This window comes from Musca autumnalis, unplaced genomic scaffold, assembly GCF_047663935.1.
Source record: "Musca autumnalis isolate F117 unplaced genomic scaffold, ASM4766393v1 scaffold_3, whole genome shotgun sequence".
NCBI classification, from domain to species: domain Eukaryota; kingdom Metazoa; phylum Arthropoda; class Insecta; order Diptera; family Muscidae; genus Musca; species Musca autumnalis.
In genome coordinates this window covers 105,197,436-105,224,704 of record NW_027411866.1, presented here as the reverse complement: position 1 = coordinate 105,224,704, position 27,269 = coordinate 105,197,436, and the positions used below count along the sequence as shown (strand labels likewise).

Here is a 27,269-nt window from a genome sequence, read left to right as displayed (position 1 = left end):
TCATATTCCTCAGATGGAAGAACTGCAGTAAGGGAGCAACGTAGATATTTAATCTATTACATATTTCATCGACGATTGGAACCGACACCAATATCGAACAATCATCCGCATATATTACGATCTCTATTCCGTTTGGAGAATGTAGAATTTCATAAAGGTAGAGGTTAAAGAGTTCCGAAGATATCATTCCGCATTGGGGAATGAATTCCACAAACGACTGGCGTCTACACATATATCCAACGTTTCAAACACGACTGGATGGAAATGGTCTCTATTGTCTCGAACAGCTTGGCATAGTTTATGGTATAGAAAGCCTTTCATACGTCATGTTCTGTTCGGTTGCATGATCTGCTCTGGTTCAGTCCTCGACTGTGGTACAGCGGATTTTCCGGAATCCATGTTGATGTTGGGTAACGGGGGAACTTCTTCTTGTCATAGGCAGGAGTAGTGCTTTTTGGCGATAGAAGGGAAATCGGCCTGTACCATACGACTCTGCTGGAATCCTTAACGGGCTTCAGAAACGGGACCATCTTGCCAACTTTCCACGCTTCTGGTATAATATGGGTAGCTAACGACAAATTGAGTTCCCTAGTCAAATACTAACTCCGGGTTCATCCAGTAGCTTAAGCATTGCCATTGAGATTTACAGCCTGTTTATGTATGTCGATATGAAAATGAATTCTTAAGAAACACTACCAAACTCGAGTGAGTTTTTCAAATTGTTTTTTGTTTTGAGGCAAAAGCAATGGAAATAATAATTCCAAAACTAAAGTTTGGATGTGTTTCGAATTACATAAACAGACTGTTAGTGTGGGTCCAACTCATTGGATGATTTCGGGTTTCGTATGACATCTGCAATATTGCTCCTGGTAAAATATGGTGGTACAACTTCGGCTGACAGGGCGCTTATACGGCGCAGAACACCCCTCATCGTTCGATCGCTTTTGGGTTGCTCTATAAATTGCCGTTAGAAATACCACGCGCACCTGTTCAAGTCTGTCACTGTCACGCCGTTGAGAGAAACAGCCGCTCTATAATCTTTTCCCGGATTCGAGAGTAATTTAACCGTTGCCCACAATGTACGCTGGTCGGAGGTTAAGAAGGCGGGTGGTCTTTTTACGGAGACGATGATAGGAAGGGGTTCTGAGCCAAGGGAAATGACGGCTTGCCAGGACAAATCGTTAATCAGACCGGGTGCCACAATGGTGATGTCTGACGAGCTGTGGCAATCTCCTCTTATCCACGTAGGAGCGGTTTCGTTCACTGTGCAAAATGTGGAGCTATAAATTTGATCGGCCAGCGCTATGCCCCTCTGGACATTGTCTAGAACGAAATGCTAAAGCTCATGATGAGCATTGAAGTCCTCTAGCACCCGACGGTTATTGCCCTCCAAAACTAATGTCGGCCATATAACACAGTTATTCATCGTTGATACATTAATAAAATCTATTTCAGCAGCCCCATACATTCAATGTATGGGTCACTAGAGTTAATCTTAAGCGAGATAGGTATGTACTGGACATACTGGTGTATAAGAAAAGCAATTCCTTCTTCATTCCGCAAAATGTTGTATCCATAGCAACGTTGCAAGCTACAGGAAACGGTCGTGTCTCCATTGGTTTGATGGTGTTGATTCAAATAACGTAGTGGTTACTTATAAGGACCAGGCTCTGATTCTGCGTCAACCGCCGCATGTTATCCCTGCTTGCATGGATAACTATGCACCGAATTGATGACTATTATCTACCGCTACCGAAGCGAAACTTTTTTTATTGTAGCCGAAATCAGGAGAGAGACCTCCAAACTTCAGCACTACTCCTGCTGACAACAAACTGAGACAGATTCAGCATAAAATAATCTTCTTAGACTAGGTACCATTTGGGATGGTACGACAAGGAAGCTAGTTTCCAATTGAGTTGAAAGAGGAACCATGATACGTCAAGCAGGGATGCTCCTTGCTGTCTATCATTCCTCACGTCCATAGATAGACGATTTCGTAAGATTATCCCCATAGAAGAATTCTAAAATTTAGAAGAATTTAGATCCATATGGAATATAAATGGTCTTCTGTATAAATAGCTTCTACAAGTCTTCTGCCACAGATATCCTATTGATTGAATGCCTTATTATTCCATTTCTCAAAAATGCCCACCCAATCCTCGTATGTGTTATGTGGGCAAATGAAAGGAAGCGAACGAACGAAAAGAAATATTAGACAATTTCCTATAAATGTCCATTAGCCGTAGTTTTTGCCTGAAATCATGCAAAGTTTTGATTGATGTTTAGCTGGCAATAGAGTTTTTTCAGCCGTTGTTTCTGTTGAATGGCCATGTAAAAGGATAATAGCAATAGCCTCCATCAAAAGAAGGCCTAATGGTTTGTTTCATTGTTTTTATTGTTGGTCGTTTTTATTTTCACGCGGCGGACAAACTGATTGGCGAAGAGATTGGTTGGCTGATATTCTCCTCTGTGGGAAAATGCCAATGAAGCAGAACAGCCAGCCAGCCAACTAGTCATCCTTTTTGATGATGGATTTTTCGTGCCACGCGGTAACATGGTACCACTGAACGTCCAAACGTTTGACTCTAAATGGTTGGCTGGTTGGTTGCTTGTAAATGTTTGCAGAAAAAAATACCAAAAGGAGTTTTATTCTCTCTCTCTTCCTTTTGTGTTTAGTTTCCTCCGGTAAGGGGACAAGTAGCTGCTACTTTCAAAACATTCTATGAAGTCCTCAACTAACAGAGAAGAACGAGTTCATAAATTACAATTCTTTATTATTATTTTTATTCATAATTTTGTTCGTCGTCATTTCAAATGAATTTAGTTTTTTGTTGTTTTTTTTGAATATCATTATTTTACTGTATGAATATGAGAGAGAGAGGGAGGAAGAAAGAAGCAATGATTGTATTTTAAGGGGATTTCTTGAAGTTTTACTCGGCCAGAAGAAACTTTTTTAATGATTGCCTGCTAAAGTCAATTACGAAAAATGTTAATGGCAAGGCGAGGTTTTTCATGGATTTTCTTCTTCATTGGAGGCATGTCATGAAAGCGACCTTCAAGACAAGGTAAACTTGTGGTACTAGAGGGAATTTTGAAACAGGTTAATATACTACATAAGTGTATACAGGCCTAAGGGTCTAGAGACTTATTGTGTGCAGCAAGAATTTCTCTGGCCAGTTGAATTGTGTTAAAGTCAAGCAGTCCGGGTGAAAGCAAGTAGCCAGGGTATTTCGACGAAAGGGTGCTTCTATTGACCCTTTCTGATAGAAAGGATCCTTCTATTGACCCTTTCTGATAGAAAGGGTGCTTCTATAGACCCTTTCTGAAAGAAAGGGTACTTTTATAGACCTTTCTGAAAGAAAGGGTACTTTTGTAGACCTTTCTGAAAGAAAAGGTGCCTCTATAGAACCTTTTCTGAAAGAAACGGTGCTTCAATAGACCCTTTCTGAAAGGAAGGGTGCTTCTATAGACCCCTTCTGAAAGGAAGTGTGCTTCTGTAGACCCTTTCTGAAAGAATGGGTGCTTCTATAGACCCCTTCTGAAAGGAAGTGTGCTTCTGTAGACCCTTTCTGAAAGAATGGGTGCTTCTATAGACCCTCTCTCAAAGAAAGGGTGCTTCTATAGACCCTTTCTGAAAAGACCTTTATCGAAAGAAAGGGAGCTTCTAAAGACTCTTTCTGAAAAGAATGTGCTTCTACAGACCCTTTCTGAAAAAGAGGGTGCTTCTGTAGACCTTTTCTGAAAGAATGGGTATTTCTATAGACCCTTTCTGAAAGAATGGGTATTTCTATAGACCCTTTCTGAAAGAAGGCGTGCTACTACAACCCCGTTCTGAAAGAATGGGTGCTTCTATAGACCCTTTCTGAAAGAAAGCGTGCTACTATAACCCCTTTCTGAAAGAAAGCGTGCTACTATAACCTATTTCTGAAAGAAAGAATGCTTCTATAGGCTCTTTCTGAAAGAAAGGATGCTTCTATATTTCCTTTCTGAAAGAAAGGGTGCTTCTATAGTTCCTTTCTGTTCCTTTTCCTTTTCTATTAGTTCCTTTCTGAAAGAAAGGGTGCTTCTTTAGTTCCTTTCTGAAAGAAAGGGTGCTTCTATATACCCTTTCTAAAAGAAAGGGTACTTTCATAGACCCTTTCTAAAAGAAAGGGTACTTTCATAGACCCTTTCTAAAAGAAAGGGTACTTTCATAGACCCTTTCTAAAAGAAAGGGTACTTTCATAGACCTTTCTGAAAGAAATTTCACATAGACCTTTCTGAAAGAAATTGTACTTCCATAGACCTTTCTGAAAGAAATGGTACTTCCATAGACCTTTCTGAAAGAAATGGTACTTCCATAGACCTTTCTGAAAGAAATGGTACTTCCATAGACCTTTCTGAAAGAAATGGTACTTCCATAGACCTTTCTGAAAGAAATGGTACTTTCATTTCTGAAACAAACGGTGCCTCTATAGACCTTTCTGAAACAAAAGGTGCCTCTATAGACCCTTTTCTGAAAGAAAGTGTGCTTCTATATACCCTTTCTGAAAGAAAGGGTACTTCTATAGAACTTTCTGAAAGAAAGTGTGTTTCTATAGACCCTTTCTGAAAGAAAGTGTGCTTCTATAGACCCTTTCGGAAAGAAAGTGTGCTTCTATAGACCCTTCCTTAAAGAAGAAAGGGTGCTACCTTAGACACTTTCTGAAAGAAAGAGGCTTCTATAGACCCTTTCTGAAATTCAGTAGTCACACACGCAAAAGAAAATTGAGATTTTGGTAGATTGCGGAGAGGAAAGAGCCCCTCTCAACTTTTTCCTCCCCGCTCTCAACCAAAAACTCAATTTTCTGTACCGCAAATTTTGCGCGTGTGACTATTGGAAAAGAAAGGGTGCTTCTATAGAAAGGGTGCTTAGGTAGACCCGTTCTGAAAGAAAGGGTGCTTCTATAGACCCTTTCATGAAAGAAAGGGTGCTACTATAGACCCTTTCTGAAAGAAAGAGTGCTTCAATAGACATTTTCTAAAAGAAAGGGAGCTTCTATAGACCCTTTCTGAAGGAAAGGGTGCTTCTATAGACTCTTTCTGAACGAAAGGGTGCTTCTATAGACTCTTTCTGAACGAAAGGGTGCTTATATAGACTCTTTCTGAACGAAAGGGTGCTTCTATAGACCCTTTCTGAAAGAAAATGTGCCTCTATAGACTATTTCTGAAAAAAACGGTGCTAGTATAGACCCTTTCTGAAAAAACGGTGCTTATATAAGTACCATTTCCTTTGAATATTGACTAAAAACCAAATTTCAGCCATTTCGGTGGGATATTGAGCTCACAACCTTCAAAACATCGAAAATGGGGAGGTACCGTTCTATATGAAGGCATGAACCTATTCAAAAAAAAAAAAAAAATCAGGTGGAAAGTTGTATACCCCCAACGCTAAAAACCAAATATTTAGGCCATAACCTTTAAAATATCAAAAATAGGGAGGTATCCCGATGTGAGGGGTATATCAAAACTTGGAAGAATATTGCCCGTTTTCAATACCAAACATCTTATATATTGCGAACTGTATCTTGATTTCAACAGACAGTCGGACCTGGGTATCGACTTAGACTTTTATGCTGATCAAGAATATATAGGCAGTTCTGAGTGAAATCGGACACCTTTGAAAAAAGTGATTTTTGATATCCTTTATTTTTGCTGAGTTTATGCTGATCATCAACGCAACAAATAAATAAAGGAAATCAAAAACCACTTTTTTCAGACGTGTCCGGTTTCACTCAGAAATCCCCATATACTTTATAGGTTCTTCGACGAATTTTTCAATGTGTTACAAACGGAATGACAAATTTAATTATACCCTTCATATTATGGTGGAGGGTAAAAACACACACATATTTGTTGAGGTCGAAGATTGCTCCTAGTCAATCCGGTGTAGTAGTTTCTTTATATTACTTTCTAAAGGGTTATTCGGCTCATGTGGTTCCCAATTTTAAGCTAGGAACATGCAGTATACTCCTTCTATAGATCAGCTAATCAGAACCCTATTCTTCCTATTCTCATTTTCATTAGCTAATCATATGCATAGTTGGTATACCTACATACATACATATGTGTATAATTTGTTATCTTTACATGTCTCTATAAGCCGTGTATGTGTTTGTAAATATGTATGTGTGAAGGATTACGTCAAACCCCCTTCCGTTTTACGTCGTTCTACTGCTCATAACTATTAACTGTTCGTATAATGATGGTAATAAAAGCAATTAATATAAATATTTTGCTTATTGTGTTGAAAAACGTTTAACTGCTGCCTTGAGGAGGTAAAACAGGAGGAATAAGGTGGGTGTAAAAAAACGTAGCACTAAGGGTTGTCTTTGATATCACATGATCTGTGTTAAATGTCGATGTGCATCATAAAACAGGTAGTTTGGCCATCGTCCTTTTATTAAGTTGAAGGATATGAAACATAATGCCACGTGATGTTTAATTACAGTTCCGCTTTTCAAAGTCATACGTCTACAATTTTCCCTACCCCCATACTTTAGGTGTCCTCCACCGTCATATGTTTACTGATATTGGTTTTATGATAAGGTCCTTTCTTTGCCGGCCATGTGGTGTAGAATTCAAATTGAACGGATATTGGCATTTTGTTTTTGAGAAAATATAAATTTCCGTTTTATTGACCATTGCTTGTCCTTTCCGGTTGGAAATATCCTTTCCCCCTTGAGTGTATGAAGTGTCATACATGCATGACTGGTTGTGAAAATTATCATACCATTGATGATGATGATCGTTTCACCTCTTAAAACGTTATTAAATTGTAGGGGTGGTTACTGGCCAAGCTAACTTCAACACATTATTGTTTAAATGCCACGACATTGCAGGAATCGTACGCATAAAAGGTCATAGTTGAAAGGTAATTGTCAGTTTAAATTTTGAATTATTATTTCAACACGAATGCAAGTTGTAATCATGCGGAAAATTTTTAAAATTTGGCAATTATGAAATAATACATTTTAGGAAGGATTTGGTGAAATATCATTAAACTCGGGACAGGGAATAATTTGTCTATAGGGAAAAATTAGTCTTCTAGCCAAGTTGACATTTTTATACCCTCCAGCACACTATGGAGGGTATATTGAGTTTGTCATTCCGTTTGTAACTACTCGAAATAATCATTTTAGACCCCACAAACTATATGTATATTCTTGATCAGAGTGCAATTCTACATCGATATAGCCATGTCCGTTTGTCTGTCTATGGAAATCACTCTAGCTTCCGAACGGATTGAAGTAGGTGTATGACATTTTGGTAAAATCTATTTATGTATGTATGTAGAACTTATGGTATTGAAAATGGGCTATGTAGGCCCACGTTTTGTTATAGCCCCCATACAAAATGACGCATGACGCGTCAACGTTTTAAACAATTTTGAAGATATTTGTCCTATTTGACCACCGAATTGGTTGTAATTTGGTATTTTGTGTCTTCAGAGGCTAAAAAACATTTCTACCAAAAACTGTTTATATAGGTCCACGTTTTGGTATAGCCCCCATATAACGCTTTATGTTTTATGTTAACAGAGGCTAAGAAATATTTCCACCAAAAATTGTTTTTATAGGTCCTCCATAGGACGGTACCCCCCGATTTTTAGTATTTTGAAGGTTTTAGCTATGGCTGGAATTTGGTATTTTGTCTTCCTTTGGGCTCCACGTTTTGGTATAGCTCCCATAGGACGGTACCTCCCGATTTTCGGTATTTTGAAGGTTTTAGCCTCGTTATCTCATAGAAGTGGCTGAAATTTGGTACTTTGTACTTTTCTGGGTTACAAAACTTTCCCACAGAAATTTGTCGGTATCGGTCCATGTTTTTATATACCCCCGTTGAACTGTAGATCCCGATCCGGTATTTTAAAGGTTGTAACCTCAATATTCCTCCGAAATTACTGAAATTTGGTATTTGGTCTTCGTTGGAGGTAAAAAACTTTCTTTCTAAGTCCACGCCTTTATATAACCTCCATAGAACCGTACCTCCCGATTTTCGGTATTTTGAAGGTTGTGGTCTCAATATTCCGCACAACTGGCTGAAATTTGATATTAATTCTTCGTTGGGGTTATAAAACTTTTCACATGAAATTTGTCGGTATAGGTCCACGTCTTCATATAGCACCGATAGAATGGTACATCCCGATTTTCGGCACTTTAAAGGTTGTGGCCGCAATATCTGAATGGCTGAAATTTGGTATTTGGTGTTCATTGAAATTTTTCGCTATAGGTCCACGTCTTCATATAGACCTCATAGAACGGTACTTCCCGATTTTCGGAATTTTGAAGGTTGTGGCATCAATATCCGAGCGAAATGACCTAAATATGGTACTTAGTCATTCTTGGGTTAAAAACTATTCCAGAATATAATGATCGGTATTAGTCCGCGTCTTTACATAGCCCCCGTAGAAACGTACTTCCAGATTTTCGGTATTTTGAAAGTTTTATACCCCGGTTACACTATTGAAGGTTAACCCACTGGGTTTAATAGATCCACTGGGTTAATCTTTGCTGGTTGCACTTAGCTTTTCGAGGATATAAACAGTCAGCTGATGTTTGTTTACGTGTACATACAAAATAACTAATAAAGTCGTGTGTTACACTTTTACAATTTCTCGTATGAGATATCGTCCACTCTTTGCTCATATTGGTATATTTGACACACAGGGATACATTTTTGTATCATGGTATCAATCGTGCTTTTTGTTAAAAAAGTGTCTAATGAAAAAAAATAATAATTTTATGATTTCCAAATAACTTTAGATTTATTAACTCCATAGAATCTCATGCGACCAATCGTAAACGTGTAAAACACGACAAACTCTGTTGCAAAAACAGTTGCAACTTTTGGTACTTTTTGAGTAGAGGTGGATTTTTTTGCACAAATACCGAATACAACACTGTATTTTTGGTGGATTTGTGCCGGATTTAAAATATACCCAGCCATGAGAGGATTTAATTTTTGTATGGCAAATCTGGTCAGATTTGAGCAGATTAAGCAAATAAATCCTCGTGAAGTGGGTTAACCCGCCAAAAAGCTGTAGTGTAACCGTGCTATTAGCCACTTTATTTTACCTAAATATTTGAAATTTTGTATTTAGTCTTCTTCATAAACGAAAGGAAGCTAATACTTCCATTTATTTCAATATGGAAAGGCAAGTATTCAGAAAATTTAACAATCAGCACTTCGGAGAGGAGATCTTCGAGTAGCCGATCGCTACATATCTGTGGGTCGAATGCCCGGAATTGGATCACATTGCCCAGCAGAGCCGACCAGACTAGCAAATGAGCATGATGAGCTTCGTAGTATGAACCCTAAAGACCCAAGAGTTAGGGAACTTACTCTTGAAGTCAACAGACTAGTAGGCGAGCATAAGTGAAAGAAGCGGCTAGACTGTCTAAAGCAATGGGACATCGGTACATAATTAAGTAAATTGTGTGTAACGATTAAACTATACTCGAATCCGCGAATGAAGGATAATAGAACCGCTGCTACTTTCAACGGCGTGACAGTGATAGATCCTAAGAAGTGCTCGTGCTGTGTTAACCTGTAGTTTATAGATCGATTTTGCACATGTTATCGAAACGTGATTGGAGGACTTCGTGCTGGAATCTCAATGGCATAATGGATGGACTTAAGACCCGTTCTGAAAGAAAGGGTGCCTCAATAGACCCTTTCTGATAGACCTTTTAGAAAGAAAGAGTGATTCTATAGACCTTTTTGAAGAAAGAAGTGGGTTCTTCGATAGACCCTTACTGAAAGAAAGGGTGCTTCAATTGACAATTTCTGAAAAAGGGTGCTTCGTTAGACCCTTTCTGAAAGAAAGGGTGCTTCAATTGACAATTTCTGAAAAAGGGTGCTTCGTTAGACCCTTTCTGAAAGAAAGGGTGCTTCGATACACCATTTGTGAAGAAAGGGTGCTTCGATAGACCATTTGTGAAGAAAGGGTGCTTCGATAGACCATTTGTGAAGAAAGGGTGCTTCTATAGACCATTTGAAAGGGTGCTTCGATAGACAATTGACACTTTCTGAAAAAAGGGTGCTTCGTTAGACCCTTTCTGAAAGAAAGAGTACTTCGGTTGACCCTTCTTTAAAGAAAGGGGGCTTCGTTAGACTCTTTCTGAAAGAAAGGGTGCTTCGTTAGACCCTTTCTGAAAGAAAAGGGTGTTTCCAAAGACCCTTTCTGTAGGAAAGGGTGCTTCGATAGACCTTTTCTGTAGGGAAGGGTGCTTCGATAGACCCTTTCTGTGGGGAAGGGTGCTTCGATAGACCCTTTCTGTAGGGAAGGGTGCTTCGATTGACCCTTTCTGTAGGATGGGGTTCTTCGATTCACCCTTTGTGTAGGAAAGAGTGCTTCGCCGCAGTGGGCATCGCCTCTGCAATGAAGTGGACAGGGTTTCTCACCAAGCGAAATTTTCATGATCTGGAGAGAGAGGTATAAAAGTTCAAGCGCAAACTTCTTGAATGAAATTAACTTTGCTGCATTTATGCAGTACAAAGGTACATCAGAAGAACGCCAAATGCTAAGGCAAAAATAGTAGTGTTAGCTCAGTTAAGATCAGAACGATTAGTATTGGGTCCGAATACATGCCGAGTGGCTCGCATTTATTCGCCATCCTTTATTCACTCTGCTGACATGGCCCATGTCTATCGATGCCGGTCGGCTGGTACAGCTCGTGGTTCATACGACGCACAATGATTTAGAAATCGATTTTCCTGGCCAAACCCCCAATTTGCAACTAAGGAAACCAAAAAATTGGGTCAAAATATTGCAAGGTGTGGGTGTGCTCCTAAAGACCACAAATTTGGAAAAATACGCAATTTTTGCTAATTTCTGTAGAAAGAAATAGTTATTTCTCGGAAACTATGACAGATATTGTGCTCATTTTTTTGAATCTGGTACAGCCCGCTACCAAATTTATGGCAGCCCCTTCACCGTATGATATCTTATGAAGAAATTTAAATATCCTAGGATAATCTTGCTGACATGTCTACGATAGTGTCAGACGGCCGCTCTGTACACTTGTAGATTATACCTTTGATGTGTTTATCTTTAAATTATAAATTACTATAAATTACTTCCATGAAGAAGTTCCGAAATGTCTCATATGCCACATAAAGTTTTCTAGATTTGTGTTGTGTAGTTCATGGACAGATTTACAGCCTGTTTCTGTATGTTGAAAGAAGAATGTGTGCGAAAGAAACACGTCCAAAGTTTTGTGTGTTTTTCAAATTTGTTTTTTGTTTTGAAGCAAAAGCAAAGGTTATTTCGAAAACTAAAGTTCGGGCGTCTTTCATTCGCACACATTCTTCTTTCGACATACAGAAACTGGCTGTTAATGTAAATTCTTCTAATGAATTTCCCAACAACAAACATTGGAATGCTTGATTAACCCCAATCAGGTGCGTCTAAGTTAATGAAATATTTTTGTACATGAGGAGGGCGAGTTTATATTTTATATCTACTTTATGATTTTTATAGCACCCGCACATTTCATTCACTAAGTCACCAGGAGGTGGAGTGAACTATGACTCCCCAAAAGCAACCCTTGTCGTTAAACACTTTTATTTACTAACCTGAGGTCTTCCATTGGTAAATTTGGTTGGTGGTTAATGGCTGGCCTGTTTTTTTCGGTTTGTTTTGCTTTCAGAGCATAAGTAAAGTATCACATAAGGCATTTGATTTAATAGAACGAATAATTTTTTTGTAGTCAATAAACTAACCAGCCCTGTCAGTATGACGGTGATTATCCAACCAGTCAGCCAGCCAATGCATGAAATGTTAGCAGGACAATATGTATTATGTTTTGTGGAAATGTCGAATTTGTGGTGGTGTGGAATGAAATGGAGTTCAATTTGGCGGCTAAGGGTTGTCGCTTAACCGTTTTTTAACCAAAGTGTGTATAGAAAATATCACTTTCTAAAGAAAAAATTTATTCGCCCAGAAACTGGAATATAAATTCTGTTTGTTTCTGTAGAAAAAATGTCCTCAGACATAAAGACTAATTGGAACAAATTGATTATACGAACAGCTGGCCGAAAAATCTGAAATTTTTACCACAGGTAGATCTTCTCGTCCTAATTACAAAAATATAAAGTTCTTCGGGGGAAGTCCATACTTCCCGAGATATGAGCCTTTGAAGTTCCGGAAATTTCTTTGTTTATAACTTGTTGAACGGATAATGACATTATGGGTAACATCGTAAAGCTTGCGGAATACACTATCATATCGACGCCTCCAAACAATAGTATGCTAAGTCGACATAGCATGTTTTCAAGTTCTTTATATTTTTATATTTAACGTCCTTTAACTTAAATTCTGTCTAATTTTGGTAATGATCGGTCAATCCGAACAGAAGTTATAAACAAATATCGACTTAGCATAGTACTGAAGTTCAAAAAAATTTCCAAACTTTGAGAGCTTCTCCTGCAAAACTCACTTTTCAGACTTAGCATACTATTATTTGGAGATGTCGATATGTAGTACAATGTATCTCTAAATAGCCGGCCTTCGGCCTGGGATTTAAGACTTTCTCCTATGGACAGGAGTTAATCTCCGGCACGGGAACAACATTTTCTTTTAAATTGTATTTTTTTCCAAGTAAACATAGGGAATTTTCTGAACTTCAGAAGCCCATATCAGTGGAAGTATGGTCTTCTCCCCGAAAAGTTTTATATGTTTGTAGTCAGGACGAGAAGATCTACCAATGATAAAAATTTCAGATTTTACTGCCAACTGTTCGTATAATCAATTTATGCCAGTGATATTATGGACCTGTTTCACTAAGGCGATTCGAATACCAATTCGTTCGAACTACAACAAAACATCTGTTTTTTGAAAAATATTTCATTTAGCTTTGTTTTCAATCAAACAAAAATTTTCTATAACAGAAGTTTGATTATAATTCGAACGAATTTGAATACCAATCGTTTAAAGGGGAGTACACACCATCAGTCAAAACTGACAGTCAACGAACTTTTGCTACAATTTTCTGGCAAATAAAAACTTTTGTTTAGGTAATAATGCTTGATATACAATATGTAAAGTATTATTTAGAGATTAGGAAAGTAATTATTCAGCTAGACTTTGACTTTAACAAAATAGACCTCGATGACTGTCAGTTTTGTTGGCCGGTGTGTACTATGCTTAAGAGAAACTGGCCATATATGTATGTATGTATTTGAACTTTTGAATCAATTTTCAATTGTTGTCTTTGATTAAAAAAAATACAGAAATCCTCTATAGAGCTTCAGAATAATTTTATTACAAATCCAAAAACGGCATCCCTATCGCCATTCTCCACTGGTATGGTGGTGGTTTTTTATTCAGTTTTTATTGTTATTATTGTAGGAATGACAGGTAATTGTGAAACTATGTAAATTCATTCATATATGATTTATGCACGCAATCTTTATTAACATTTCTTTTTAAGTGGTTTTTCGCTTAACTTCGCTTTACTTGCAAGGGGGTGGAAGAAGGTATTTTTACTTTCTTGTGATGAATCAAAGTTTTTAGATAAAAAATTCATTTATTTTATTTAGTTTCATAGTTTTATTGTTGTGTTTTTAGAAACCTTGAAAATTGTGCTATGCTAGAATACTTAACCTACAGAATAATGGTTACTAATTATTTCTAAGGATAATATTAGTGGGTGATTACATATGATAGAGTTGGGAGTTGACATTGATTGTATGGGTATAGATTTTTCTAATATAATTAACATGTTTTCATAACGTTCGAATAGATGGAATACATGCCTTTTACCACTATTAAATTATTCATCTTTCTAATCATGAAGACCAGAAACAAAGTTTATTGGTGTGCAAAGAAAACCGAGTAAAAAAATCCATAGAACAAAAAGAGTGGCCACTGGAAGAATTTGTGATCCTGTAGCACTAGAAGAGTACAGGCTAGCAAGAAAAAATCTACGCAGAGAAATAAAAATAGCAAAGAAAAAAATCCAAGGATGAAGTATGCGAAGAAGTTTAAAACTCCACGCTCCCTATTTGAACACAACTTTAATCAGTGTCTCATATAAGCTATGTTCCCAAAAATCTGGAAACAGGAACATCTCTTACTTCTACGAAAAAATAATAAACTGTTAGAGAACCCTTCCTCGTATAGACTGCTCTGTATGTTAGAATCTTGCGGATAATTGTTAAAAAACTATTAGTAAATAGACTAAAGGAGATACTACAAAAAAACAAAAAACGGACGCTTCCCAAAATTGCAGTTTGGGTTTCTTTAAGGTTTTCAGGATTTTGATTGAAAATGGCAAGTACCATCGAAGTCGGAAAGGAAAAGTTATAGCTGTGAAAATCCTCTATAAGATTGGCCTTTGTGGTTTTTTCCTAGGTATATAAGTTGAATATGTGATCGGAACAATATTGCCTGAGATACGAATTTTAAAAGTCAAACATTTATTTTGTTTTGTATGCAACACAGAAAGTAAAAACGAAAAAAACATTTTGAAATCATTGCCAACTATAGCTCAAAAACGAATGAACTGATTGTCATACAATTTTGTGGCGTTGTCGAGGACATCGAAATCTAGTCCTTCATCTATCGATTTTATTTTTATTTGTTGTCCATTTTATGACCAGAAAACGTAGTTTGTTTAAAGCCAAAAATTGTAATTTTGAGTTTTTTAATCCATCATTTCAGTAAATTTTTTAACTATCTTTAAATGAAAAGTCCTTACACCTGGAAAGTTTTTGCGGATTCTGAAACAACAATGTTCATAGAGGTTTTTTAGGGTTTAGGTTTTTTAGGGTTTCACTATTTTGCTTGAAAATCTAAAAGCTGTAAAAATTCTCTACAAGATTGGCTTTCGTAATTTTTTCCTAGGTTGAACCATTTTTGAGATATATAAGTTTATGCGGGGAAATTGCAGTCATGACATTGTTTTATAAGCAGGCGATGCAGTCAGTACATTGTCCCAATTTCAACTTCTTTATCTGAAATATGGTAAAACCTATGAAAATATCAGAAAGGTCTATCTTGTAGAGAATTTTCACTTTGATCCCATTTCGATAGAACTTGGGGTTTCCAAGCAAAATCGTGAAAAACGCGATTTGTTTTAAAAGTTCACCGATGAGGATCCTAAAATTGTGATTGTGAAGGATTTTAGAAAGACTGTTTAAAGTTTGTGTTTATGATGAGATTTGGAATGTAACCAAAAGAATTCTCCCGATTGAGCGAATCACTCTCTTCAAACCGGCAGCCAACTTAGCGGAAGTTAATGTTACCGATCCTGCAAGGAAAACAAAAGCAAGAAATCCATTAACTCAGGTGAGTCAATTCCTCTCCCCGCTGAGGATATTGGCGGAGAATGACTCTATCCCTTCTATGTTCCTGACCCAGAAGGACACAGCAGCAAAAATATGCTGTTAGAATAGTGAAAATACCCATACACTACCCGTTGTAGCTCAGACTGGGTTGGAGACCTAACACTTTAAGTCCATCGTGACTTCGACATGCCCTATGGCTAAGATACCACAGATGTATGCCGAGGCTAAGCTCAAAGCTGGCTCCTAGCAGCATCTTCTCCAACTAAAGAAGTAAAAAACTGAAAAGTTAAGCCGGGCCTGGTCAAATTATAGATAATTTGTCCAGAAACCTCAAAATATCGAAATCGGTTGGTGCCTTTATATTATACACGGAGGAAAATAAACGGTCTCTCTAACATACTTTGCAGCAAACATATATATGTTCTAACATAAAAATATATGTTATAACGTAAAATATGTTTGGATCCAAACATATGTTATGTTAGGGACTGTTGCAAACATATAATATGTTTGGATCCAAACATATTTTATGTTTGCATCCAAACATATAATATGTTTGCTGAATTTTTTTCTGCGTGTACCAATACGTGTGCCTTCTGTATAGGTTTTTTGTGAAAATGTTTTCTCTTCTGGAAACACAAAATCCCAAATTACTAGCAATTCGGAGGGCAAATTCCTTAAATACATTTCCCCAAAATGTTTTCCACCTACTTCGATCCATTCGGACGCTAGAGTTTTTTCCACAACCGGACAGACGGATGGACAAAGCTATATCGATGTAGAATTTCACGCTCATCAAGAATATTTACACTTTGAGGGATCTAAGAAGATTGTTTCGAGGAGTTACAAATGGATTGGCAAACACCATGATAACCACCAATGAAGAGTCAAGCTGTTCGGACATCTTTCTCTGTGGGAAAGGGATGAACTTAAGAGTCCAAACCCACCTCGCAACAGGAAAGTGTGATCATGTGAGGATACAGGCCCATACGGCCTCCTGGTAGCAGTCAAAGACTAAGCTGATCCCATAGGGAGGATTAGTGACGACACTACTGGCAGCTGGTGGAGGTTCCTATGAGGAGAGTCCTCCCATATGTCTGTGTGGATGAAAGTAACACGTGCTTCGGCAGAACAACCCTGCATTGTGGGGCCAAAGTCATTAGCTGTCGGCAAGAAGAATCGAATAAATTCCTGATTCAGACCTAGACGATCTTTCGAGACAAAAATACCTTATAAGATACACCCGATGGCACTGGCCATTTAATAACTGTGCCGACGATAAAGACATCCCCAGACGACCTCTTAGTAGCAGTCATTGACACAGCCGATTCCGAAGGGAAGATTAGTGATGGTCTTTGGCTGCTGATAGACGATGTTTTGGCAGGGCGGATGGAAGTATGACGTGATTCGGCAGAGCAAGCCTTTAAAGGGGAGCTGTCGGTATGGTGAATCAAGGGACCAAAACGATCTTCTGAGACAAAAAGGTCTTCACGAGAAACATCTGGTAACTCTGACCATTCAAGAACAATGTCCGCTTTGAAGAAAGACTCAGTAGTAGCAGGCATTGACAAACCTGATCCCGAAGGGACGATTTATAATGATCACCGGCAGCTAGTAGAGGATCTCACAGTTAATGGTTTTGAGGCCCCATGGGATGGCGCAGCTCTAGGAGCTGTCAATCTGGCGGATATTTCCTTGAAAATTTGACACAAAATAAAGAAGTCGTAAAAAAAAATCAGAAAACCAGTTTTTTGAGGTATAAGCGAGATGTTCATGTTTTGGTATAGCCCCATATAACGGTACCTCCCGATTTTGGGTATTTCGTGGATTGTGCTGAACGAATTAGCTGTAACTTGGCATGTAGGATTTCTAGAAATTGGCGATAAGGGTCCGCATTTTGGAATGGTCCCATATAACCGTACCAGCCGACTTCAGGTACTTTGAAGTTATTAACGACTTTTTTCAGTGGCTGTAACTTGGGCTTACAGTGGCCAGAAGACTTCTCCAATGCTAATTGTGTTTGTATTTTTCGGTCCAAATTGGCGATCCAGCTGGGAACCTTAATTGTTCCAAGGGATCCAAAACATCTACATCAAAAAGGCTTACCCTTATATCCTTTCTACTGTTTGATACGACCAAAAATGTACCTTATCGAAATAACGGCTTTAGATCCCAAGTATGTTTGGACAAAATTCGTTTCAGACCATTTGGAGTCGATTTAGCCATGTCCGTCCGTCTGTCTGTCCGTCTGGCTGGCTGGTGCGCACAATAACTCTCGAACGGATTAACCGATTCGAACCAAATTTAGGGTATTCATCCAGGTATAGATCGGGTTCGAATATATTGGTCCATTCCTTCAAGTACCTCCCACACAAAATTTGAATAATGTGAAGTTTAAGAGCTCCTCTCGGATCGTTTTGAAATTTATTTCAGTAAGTTGTCCTTGCGGCTCCCTTTACGACGGTACAATTTTTTTTCTTGCGCAAGTCCATGCTTCCTGTGATATTGGCCTAAAAGTTCCAAGAAAACCTAGCGGCACCAACCAAAATGGCAAATCAGCAACATAATTCCTGCAGTGAGTTTGGTGCAGACTTTACACATCATATTATTTCATGCAGTCCACTTGTTCGGGTACCACCCACACAAAATTCAGATAAAGTGAAGTTTAAGAGCATCGTTTTGATTCTTTTTCAGTGTTGGTTTTGTTTTGGTTTTGGTCAGTGGCTGAGGGTTTATCTCCGTCAGCACAGCTGAGTGATACTTTCATACTTGTTTTACTTAAAATTATTTCAAAGTTCGTACTAAAAACTTTTTTACTTGTTAATTTCTATAATAGTTGTTTTATATCACTCGCCTTAGAATCTAATAGTAGCTTCAAGAGTCCCGCAATTAAAATTTCAAATTTGACATTTTCCTCAGTAAAAAATGTGGAACATTTATTTTCTTATCGGAAATCTCAATCAAAGCAAATAACATTCCATTATGTTTTTCGCTGTTTTGCAATAATTAGCAACTTGTTGATAATCCGGTGGGTACTTTGACAACAAACAACAATGAATTAAATTCCTTTAAACGTTGCAAAAGAACAAACAACATGATAAGCAAAAAGAATGCCAAACAAACCTTGTTAGTATACCAGCAGTCAAAACAAAGGAAAGGAGTAATAAATTAAAAAGGAATAGAAAAGTTTATACATTGCTCGACAAACTAAGTGCACTTATAAACTAAAAGAGAGAAGTTATTTCCAAAGAGAAAATCACATAATATCCATATTAGGTATTTGGTAGCATAAATTGATTCCTACTGTGCCTATCTACTTATACCATTGCTATGTAAATCGGTTTGTAATAATTAGCGATGAAAGAAAACTCTCTTATAATCAGCTACCCTAACAACATCGATAGGAAAATTAAAATGCCGCGTTGCAATAACAAATATCCTCATGTGGTTAAATAACAAAAACAAAAGCAAGGATATTCATTACAAAAAGTATTTTTGCGACATGTGTACATGAAAACTAAAACTATGTAACAACAAAATTGAAATTCTTTACAAAACTCTAAAACTAAAAGGAAAACAGAAATACTTCAAAAAATCCAGAAAAAAGATTTGTTAACTGATCAACCAAAGTTTAATTTACTTTTAGGTATGGAGAACACCAACACACAAACGCATACGCACACCTACCATAAACACCCAATCACATGCTTGGTATTAGTGTGTAACGGAGGTGGAGCACTCCACCAATGTAACCCCAACTTATATACAAAATGGCGTTGTAGTATAAATTTCACCCTCTTTACAAGTAACTACTGTCTACATTTACTACTTACGATATCCATGTGTATATGCCGGAGACTGTCAGCTCACCCTTATCCTCAAGGGCGTATTCGATAAGTTCGGTATAGGTGAATGGTGGTTTCTTTGGCCTTTTGTTTTCCCATTGAAAATGCGAAGGAGACGAAGAGTTGAGTTTGGTGTTTTTTTGTGGTTTATGCCACATCGACCACACATAAAACATCCAAGGTAGACATTATTTTCAGCACAGGGAATACCAACAGCAGCGCCAGCAGCACGACCAATAACCGAGTAGACATGTTTTCATTGTTGGAAAATTAAAAAGGAAAAACATCGTTAATTTGTTTGCTTGGAATTTTGTAAAAATTATAATTGAAAGATGTGAATAGTCGGGATTTCCGACCATAAGCCAATAAATGACAAACTATTGCACAATAAATAACAGCTTTGGAGGCATTCTGTTTTATAGAAATAACCCACGGAGATGCATTTCTAGAAAATAGACATATATACCTATAGAAGCCTCCTATGGAGGCCTTCTGTTCTATAGAAGGCTCCGATTGAGTCCTTCTATACTAGGAGGCGGTCTGTATACAGAGAAAAAAAATGCAGCAAACAAATAATTTGTTTGGAATACAAACATATTATTTGTTTGCACCCAAACAAATTATTTGCATATTTTATACTTCTAGCGGAGAGTAAATACCGAATTTCAGCCTTTTCAGTTGAATAATGTTGCTTAAACCCTAAAAATATCACAAATCGGGAGATACAGTTTTATGGGGAGGGCTTTATCAAAACGTCGATCTGTAACGACAAACACTAAAGACAAAATTCCAGCTTTGTCGGTTGGATAATATCGCTAAAATCTTCAACATGTCCCAAAATCAAGAAGTACCGTTCATTAGGACCTACAGTTCTTCGCGGGAACAATTAGTAGACCCAATGGGGTGTAAATGCCGAATTTTAGCAGTTTCGGTTGGATAATTTGGCTAAATTATTCAAAATACCGAAAATCGGAGGGTGTCGTTCTATTGTGGCTACATCAGAACGTGGACCGATATAGCATATTTTCAATACCAAACATCTTAATATTAATAGAAACTTCTGTCCCAAATTATAAAACTCGGAGATGAACATATATGAACATTTTACCGGTACATCGGACAGATGTTGTAGATGCAGTACCTGCTTGGGTGTTATCGCCGTGAACATTTCTGTAACAATCTTGTGGACAGGCTTTCCTCACCAAGGCATATCAGCAGAGATCTCCACAATTCAGTGAGATTAAAAGGTACAAACGAGATCCTCTAGATCAATGAGCCCACCAGGCAGGCTTGGATAGCATTCACTCTGACGCAGTTGCGCACGCAGTTCAAATATAAAGTGTGAATGCCGTACTTCGAGAACATCCTCCATCCAACGCAACAGAAGAACGCCAGCTGCGGAGGCGAAGACGATTGGTTTTAGCCCAATTAAGTTCCTCATGGAAGGCGTTTTTGGAACTCTCGGGCCGTTATCGAAAGAAGTATGGAGAATAAAATTATAGCATTCTAACAAATATTACTGAATAAAAACTTTAGAGTGAGTGGTGTATGAAGGAGTGGTCCCAAATATTGCAACATTTCTAGGCCCATATCTCAGAAAGTTGTATTCGTAATCACAACGACTGCCTGCTATTAAAATTCCAATACAATCCGACAATTATCCTTAAACTAGAGTCATGTTCAGACATATTCTAAGTTTGGGATCAATTCGTACGGTAGGCATTTTTTAGCATTTGGTCAATATTTCAAAAAAAAAAAATTGTGTAATTATAATCAGAACCGCAAAGACTTCCTTCGAACTTTTGAGGAAGGTACATCCGAAGGTGTTGGCCATTATAGTCTATAGATATATCTTTAAGTTTGATTTAAGATAAAGAGATTATATGGCTGTAGACAAGACCACAAGGAGTACATACGGTAAAAAATTAAAACGATTTTCAAAGAGCCCTTGAACTCGCCCCCCCCTCAAAAGGGTTTGATCGACTACAATTTTTTGAGCTACTTTAACAAATTAATACGTTTTTTCTCTAAATAATAAAAATAATAAAAATTATTTTTGGAATTTTGAATAGAAAAATTAGATTGTTCTGAAGGTTATGTACTAAAAATTTACTTTAAGAACAAGTTGTCTAAGAAATATTTAAAATTTTTTTGTTTGAATACTATTTTTGAGAAAAACTTCAAGTAAAATCTGAATTACTTCCATATATCATGTTATTTTATAATAAAAATAATAAAGGCTCGAGGAATTCTGTAATGAATATAAAGGTCTTGAGGCTTTAAACTCATTCTGTATTCAAAAAATGACGAGTTTAGTAGTGTGCGGATTGGAAGTGCATGAAATTACTATTTACTGGACAAAATGTAAGATATATCAAGTGTTTTCCGTGGAGTATATCTCTTGTTTTACTACCTTAATTTTTATACCCTCAGCCTTTAGGCTAAGGAGGGTATATACACTTTGATACGATGAAAATGTGCCTCATCGAAATAGTGGTTTTAGACCCCAAGTATGTTTGGACGAAATGTGTTTCAGACAATTTGGAGTCGATCTAGCCATGTCCGTCCGTCTGTCTGTCTGTCTGTCTGTCCTGCTGGCTGGAGCGCACGATAACTCTCGAACGGATGAACCGATTCGGTTCAAATTTTGGCATTAGTAATATTTTGTCCAAACTTAGTTTAAGTTCGAAGATGAGATACATCGGTCCACTCCTTCCTGTACCTCCCCACAAAAGTTCGAAAATGTTCGGAAAGTTTGTGCGCACGATAACTCTTGAAGGGAGTTACCGATTTGTTCCATACTTTGTCTAGCGTAAACATTCTACCAGAGTAACGTGAGGTTCCAATATGGTCTCAATAGGTCCACTCCTTCGGGTACCTCCCACACAAAATTTCGGAAAAGTTCAGTTTAGGGTCATCTCTCGAATCGCCTTAATTTTTGTTTTAGCAACTTGTATTCACTGCCCTCCATACGACGGTACAAGCTTCATCAGGGGCAAGTCCATACTTCCTGAGAAAATAGCATGAAAGTTGCAAAAAACCCCTATGACACCCTGTGAGGTGGTTGGAGCGCAAGATAACTCTCGAACGGATCTGCCGATTCGGTCAAAAATATGGCCTTAGTAATATTTTGTTCAAACATAGTTTAAGTTTGAAGATAAGCAATATCGGTCCACTCCTTCAGGTACCTCCCCCACAAAAGTTCAAAAATGTTCGGAAAATTTGTTCGTACGGTAACTCTTGAAGGGAGTGGCCGAATTGGTCTATACTTTACACATCCTAATATATCTACCAGATATAGATCAGGTTCAAATATGGACTATGCTTGCCCACTCCATTCGGTACCTCCCACACAAAATTTCGTATAAGTTCACTTTAAGACCTAATAACGACTAACTTTGATTTTTGTTGAAGCAACTTGCATTCGCTGCCTCAATTACGATATTAAATGTTTTTTTAGGGGCAAGTCCATACTTCTTGAGCAAACAGCCCGAAGAGTGTAAAAACCCCCTATGACACCATATGTTGTGGCTGGAGATCCAATTCCATAACGGTCAATGTCGATCCATTCCTTTTAGTATCTCCTCCGCAAAACTGTTGATCTTTAATCCTAATCAACATTTTTGTCTTTTCAAACGCCCAAATTTTTTAAAACCCGTTAAATTGTTTCAATATACACATGCTGAGGGTATACCTCTGTCGGCAAAGCCGACTGATACTTTTTTACTTGTTTATTATTTATTTAATGGAGAAAAATTTATTATTGTGCTTCATAAAGTTCTAATATCTGCTATAAGTAGCATACCCACCAGAATTTTTTTCCTATCATTAACAAAGTTGTAGTTGAAACGAAATTAATGCTCAAACATTGGTTAAATTTGTATTAAAATCTGCTGTAATTTCGGTCTTTAGGCTAACGATAAAAATGTACCTCATCGAAATAATGGCCTTTGACTTCCCATATGTTTCGACAAAAGCCGCTTCAAATAATTGGCGTCGATTTAGCCCAGTTCGGCCGTCTGTCTGGCTCTAGCGTATAACAACTCTCAAACGGATCAACCGAACTTTAAGACAAATCGGTCCACTCCTTTTTTCCCACCACAAAAGTGCAAAACTTTTGCGCTCTTATTGAAGTCAATTTTATGAGCTCAACATAAGCATTTATTCGCAACGCCCACAATCGTGAAGTTTTATACCCAAAGACTAATTTATTATAATCTGTTCCAAAGTTCAAAGTTATATCTAAAATATTGTAAACACTCTCTATTGAAATTATATACATTGTGTCAATATTTCATATAAAATCAACAAAAAACCCTTTAAAATAGCTTTATGTAACGCTACACAACATTTTTTAATTTCATAATTTTTGGTCAAGGTGGCCCCCCCCCCAAAATAAAATCCTGCGTACGTCCCTGCTGACAATTGGTACTTAGTCTTCGTTGGGGGTATACCAATTTTCATGTGAAATTTTTCGGTATAGGTCCACGTCTTCATATAGCCCCGACAGAACGGTACACCCCGAATACCGGTATTTTGAAATGGGTGTTATTTTGAATTAAATTTGAAATTTGTCAGTATAGGTCTCGTCCCACAGGACGTTTCCTCCCGATTCTCGGCATTTTGAAGGCTGTGACTTCAATATCCCACTGAAATATCTAAAATTTTGCACTTTGTCTTCGTGGTGGTATAAAACTTTCCACCTGAAATTTGTCAGTATAGGTCCTAGTCCCATAGGACGGTCCTCCCGATTTTCGGAATTTTGAAGGCTGTGACTTCAATATCCCACCGAAATGGCTAAAATTTTGTACTTTGTCTTCGTTGGGGGTATAAAACTTGCATCTGATATTTGTGGAAATAAGTCCACATCTTTATATAGACCCCATAGAACGCTACCCTCCCGATGTTCGGTATTTTAAAGGTTGTTGCCTCAATATCCTATCGAAATGGCTGAAATTTGGTATTTTGTCTTCGTCGAGGGTATAAAACTTTCCACCTGAAATTTGTCGGTATAGGTTCACGTCTTCATATAGCCCCCATACAACGGTACCTCCCGATTTTCGGTATTTTGAAGGCTGTGGCCTCAATATACCAACGAAATGGCTAAAATGTGTACTTAGACTTCCTTGGGTCTTCATATAGCCCCCATAGGACGGTACCTCCCGATGTTCGGCATTTTGAAGTCTGTGACTTCATTTTGTCTTCGTTGGGGGTATAAAACTTTCCATCTGATATTTTTGGAAATAGGTCCACATCTTTATATAGACCCCATAGAACGGAAACTCCCGATGTTCGGTATTTTGAAGGTTGTGGCCTCAATATCCCATCGAAATGGCTGAAATTTTGGTGTTTTGTCTTTGGCGAGGGTATACAACTTTCCACCTGAAATTTGTCGGTATATGTTCACGTCTTCATATAAACCCAGAGAACGGTACTTCCCGATTTGCGTTTTTTTGAAATTTTTGGCCTCAATGTCCCACCGAAATGGCTTTGGTATTTTGATATTTTGTCTTCGTTGAGGGTATAAAACTTTCCATTTGAAATTTGTTTAAATAGGACCAAATCTATATATATCTCCCATTGAACGGTACTTCCCTATTATCGGTATTTTGACTATTTTAGCCACATTGTCCAGCCGAAGAACCGCTTACGTAGGTGTGTGCTTCATAAGTGTGTAGCAAAGCTTTCAATCAGCCTTCAATCTGCAACCGAAATCATCAAATATTCCTCTAAAAACGAATGAACTTAATTTTATTTCTTTCCAAACACAATGTTTTCTTTTTTCAAAATTTCTTTTTGACAATTTTGAAAATAAACCATATTCATCGGATTGATTGGGTTTCATTTTGAAAATCAAAACTATTTTGATTTTCCTCAATCCATGAAATTCACACACACATTCTCATATTTACAAAAATTACACATACTACTACAAATTTTGACATCAAAATTTGATAGTGTATGGGCCACTTAAAGGTCCACGTTTTCATATAGCTCCTTTAGAACAGAAACTCTCCCTATTTTGAGAATTTTAAAGCTACAGCCACATTATTGAACCGAATTTGCTGAAATCTGGTTTGAATTAATTTTATGGTGTAAAGCATAAAAAGTTCTGCTGTGCCGAATAGAATTTTTTGATCGCATATTCAAATATTATAGACTTTGTAAACTATCCAAAAATACTTACGCTCTTTGTGGAATTGTGGTATCCTCAATGACGACATTTTCAGCAACCACCATATCACTGCCCTCCATTTCGGAGGTCACTTCCATAACAAGTTCTTCGAATTTTCTACCAGCTTTATTTTTAGGTGATTTGGAACGTTCTCGACCGCTTTGAGTGCCACTGTGGGAATTTCCATTAATGACCTTATAACTTCCTCCGCCTGCCGAAGAACCATTGCAATGCAATGTCGATTTTAAGGATTTATTTTGCACTCCCGATAGATCCGGATTTAAATGGGGAAATTCATCAAATTTAAAGTTCAAGAGCCATGACAGATTGCGATCCTCAAAATCCGGTTCATTGTCCACTGCTGGTGGTTGGTTGTGTGCGGGAGGTAATTGTTTCCCCGTTAATTGAGCAGATTTAGAGTTTTGTTCTTGATTTTCTTGATGATGCATGTATGGGCTGTGATTACTCGGGTGCTGTTGAGGATGCTGATGACTTGAATTGTGCTGCTGTTCAACCAGTGTTACCAGATTTTCTTCATGCGGCTTTAGCGATACCGTAGGATTCAATTGTGTAATTTCAGTTTGTAGTGTAGAGTTGTAGCGATGATCTAATTCCAAGAGATCTGTGGCCTGCCAATTGTCACCATTATCTTCGGAAAATTGTTGGGTGGTATTTACACAAATGGCCGAAGGTGCTGTGAAGCAGGGTTCCCCATTGCTGAGTAAATTGTCTGAGGATGTTGTGGGTACCAACAAATTGGCATCATAGGCAAAAAGATCATTTATAAATGCCGGATTATTGGTCATGATATTGAATGTGTTGGAATTGCTACTGTTAACATTGGGCGTGGTGGTGGCTTCCGCCTGAGAATTGGAGCAGGTTATGTTGGTTGTTGTTGTCACCGGGGAACTTCCATTATTTATGGGATATTTTTCGGGGGAAGAAGTTGAAATTTCACCACCATTATAAGCTGTTGCAGGAGAGGTTGTATCTGCCACCATTTCATAATTGGCCTTTGCCTCGTCATCCATTTCTTCATTATGTTTGGCTTTCTTCCACGAATTATTACTATCACTGTTTTGATTTTCAACACTCTGATTCTGATTGTTCTGTCTGTTGTTGCCATTCTCATCGTCGGGATATTTACGTTTCAAAAAATCACAAAATTCACTTTGACCTGACTGGGTGTTGGACACGGCACCGTTTGTAACGGGCATATTTAAAATCATTTTCTTTCGAGGAAAAAAATAAATCAGTAGAAGACTTCAAATGTTTGGTATTCTTTTTTATATATTTTTTCTATTTCAACTGTCACCACTTGTCACTTTTCAATGCACTACACCGCATGTTGTTTTCAAAATTTCTTTAGACAAACTCTCTATGTGGAAGTAGTAGGTGTAACCGTTAAACGTTCCCAACCGTTTAGAGGAAAAATGTTGTTGTTTACCTTCGCCGAGTTTTTAACAAACTGAAATATCCTTTTTTCACAAATTTCCTTTTCCTCGTCGTCATTCATTCCTATCGCCCTCTTTTAATCGTATCCTATCGTAGCGTATCAATTAAAATTTCACATCAATTTTGCGCAATTACTCTCTATTGGGGTTCCTGTTGTCTCTTTTTCATCGTTGTTAGCATTCTCTTCGTCCCTATTGCACAGTGGCTTATAGAGGAAATAAAATGTGGGGGTGGATATTGTAATAATGTTAGGATTAGTGACTTAATGCTTACAGGGGGTATATAAAGGTATATCAGAAATGGGTCTCATTTAAATTTTGGACAATTTGGAGTCGATTTAGCCATGTCCGCATGTCTGTCTGGCTGGATGGCTAAAACAATAAAGGCCTGGGTACATAAGCTGCCTCGCCTGCTTGCCTTGCTCGCTTCTGATAAAAGAATAAAAAAGAAAAGGACAACCTAGTTCGAAATTGGTTCGGCCT

The 27,269-nt window shown here is 37.7% G+C and overlaps 1 protein-coding gene across 2 annotated transcripts in view; it reads right to left on the bottom strand.

The window, feature by feature from the left end:
* Positions 1-26,886, bottom strand: part of fd3F (forkhead domain 3F) — a 42,450-nt gene extending 15,564 nt beyond the window's left edge. Inside the window, exons 1-2 of one of the 2 annotated variants that reach the window (XM_073973382.1) lie at positions 25,345-26,886; positions 19,146-19,241 (exon numbers count right to left, since the gene is read on the bottom strand). In XM_073973382.1, the coding sequence (XP_073829483.1) occupies positions 19,146-19,241; positions 25,345-26,561 (1,313 nt within the window). In that variant the 5' untranslated portion in view covers positions 26,562-26,886. The remainder of the gene's footprint in view (positions 1-19,145; positions 19,242-25,344) is intronic. The other variant, XM_073973383.1, reaches the window with a different exon arrangement.
* Positions 26,887-27,269: the final 383 nt, after the last annotated feature.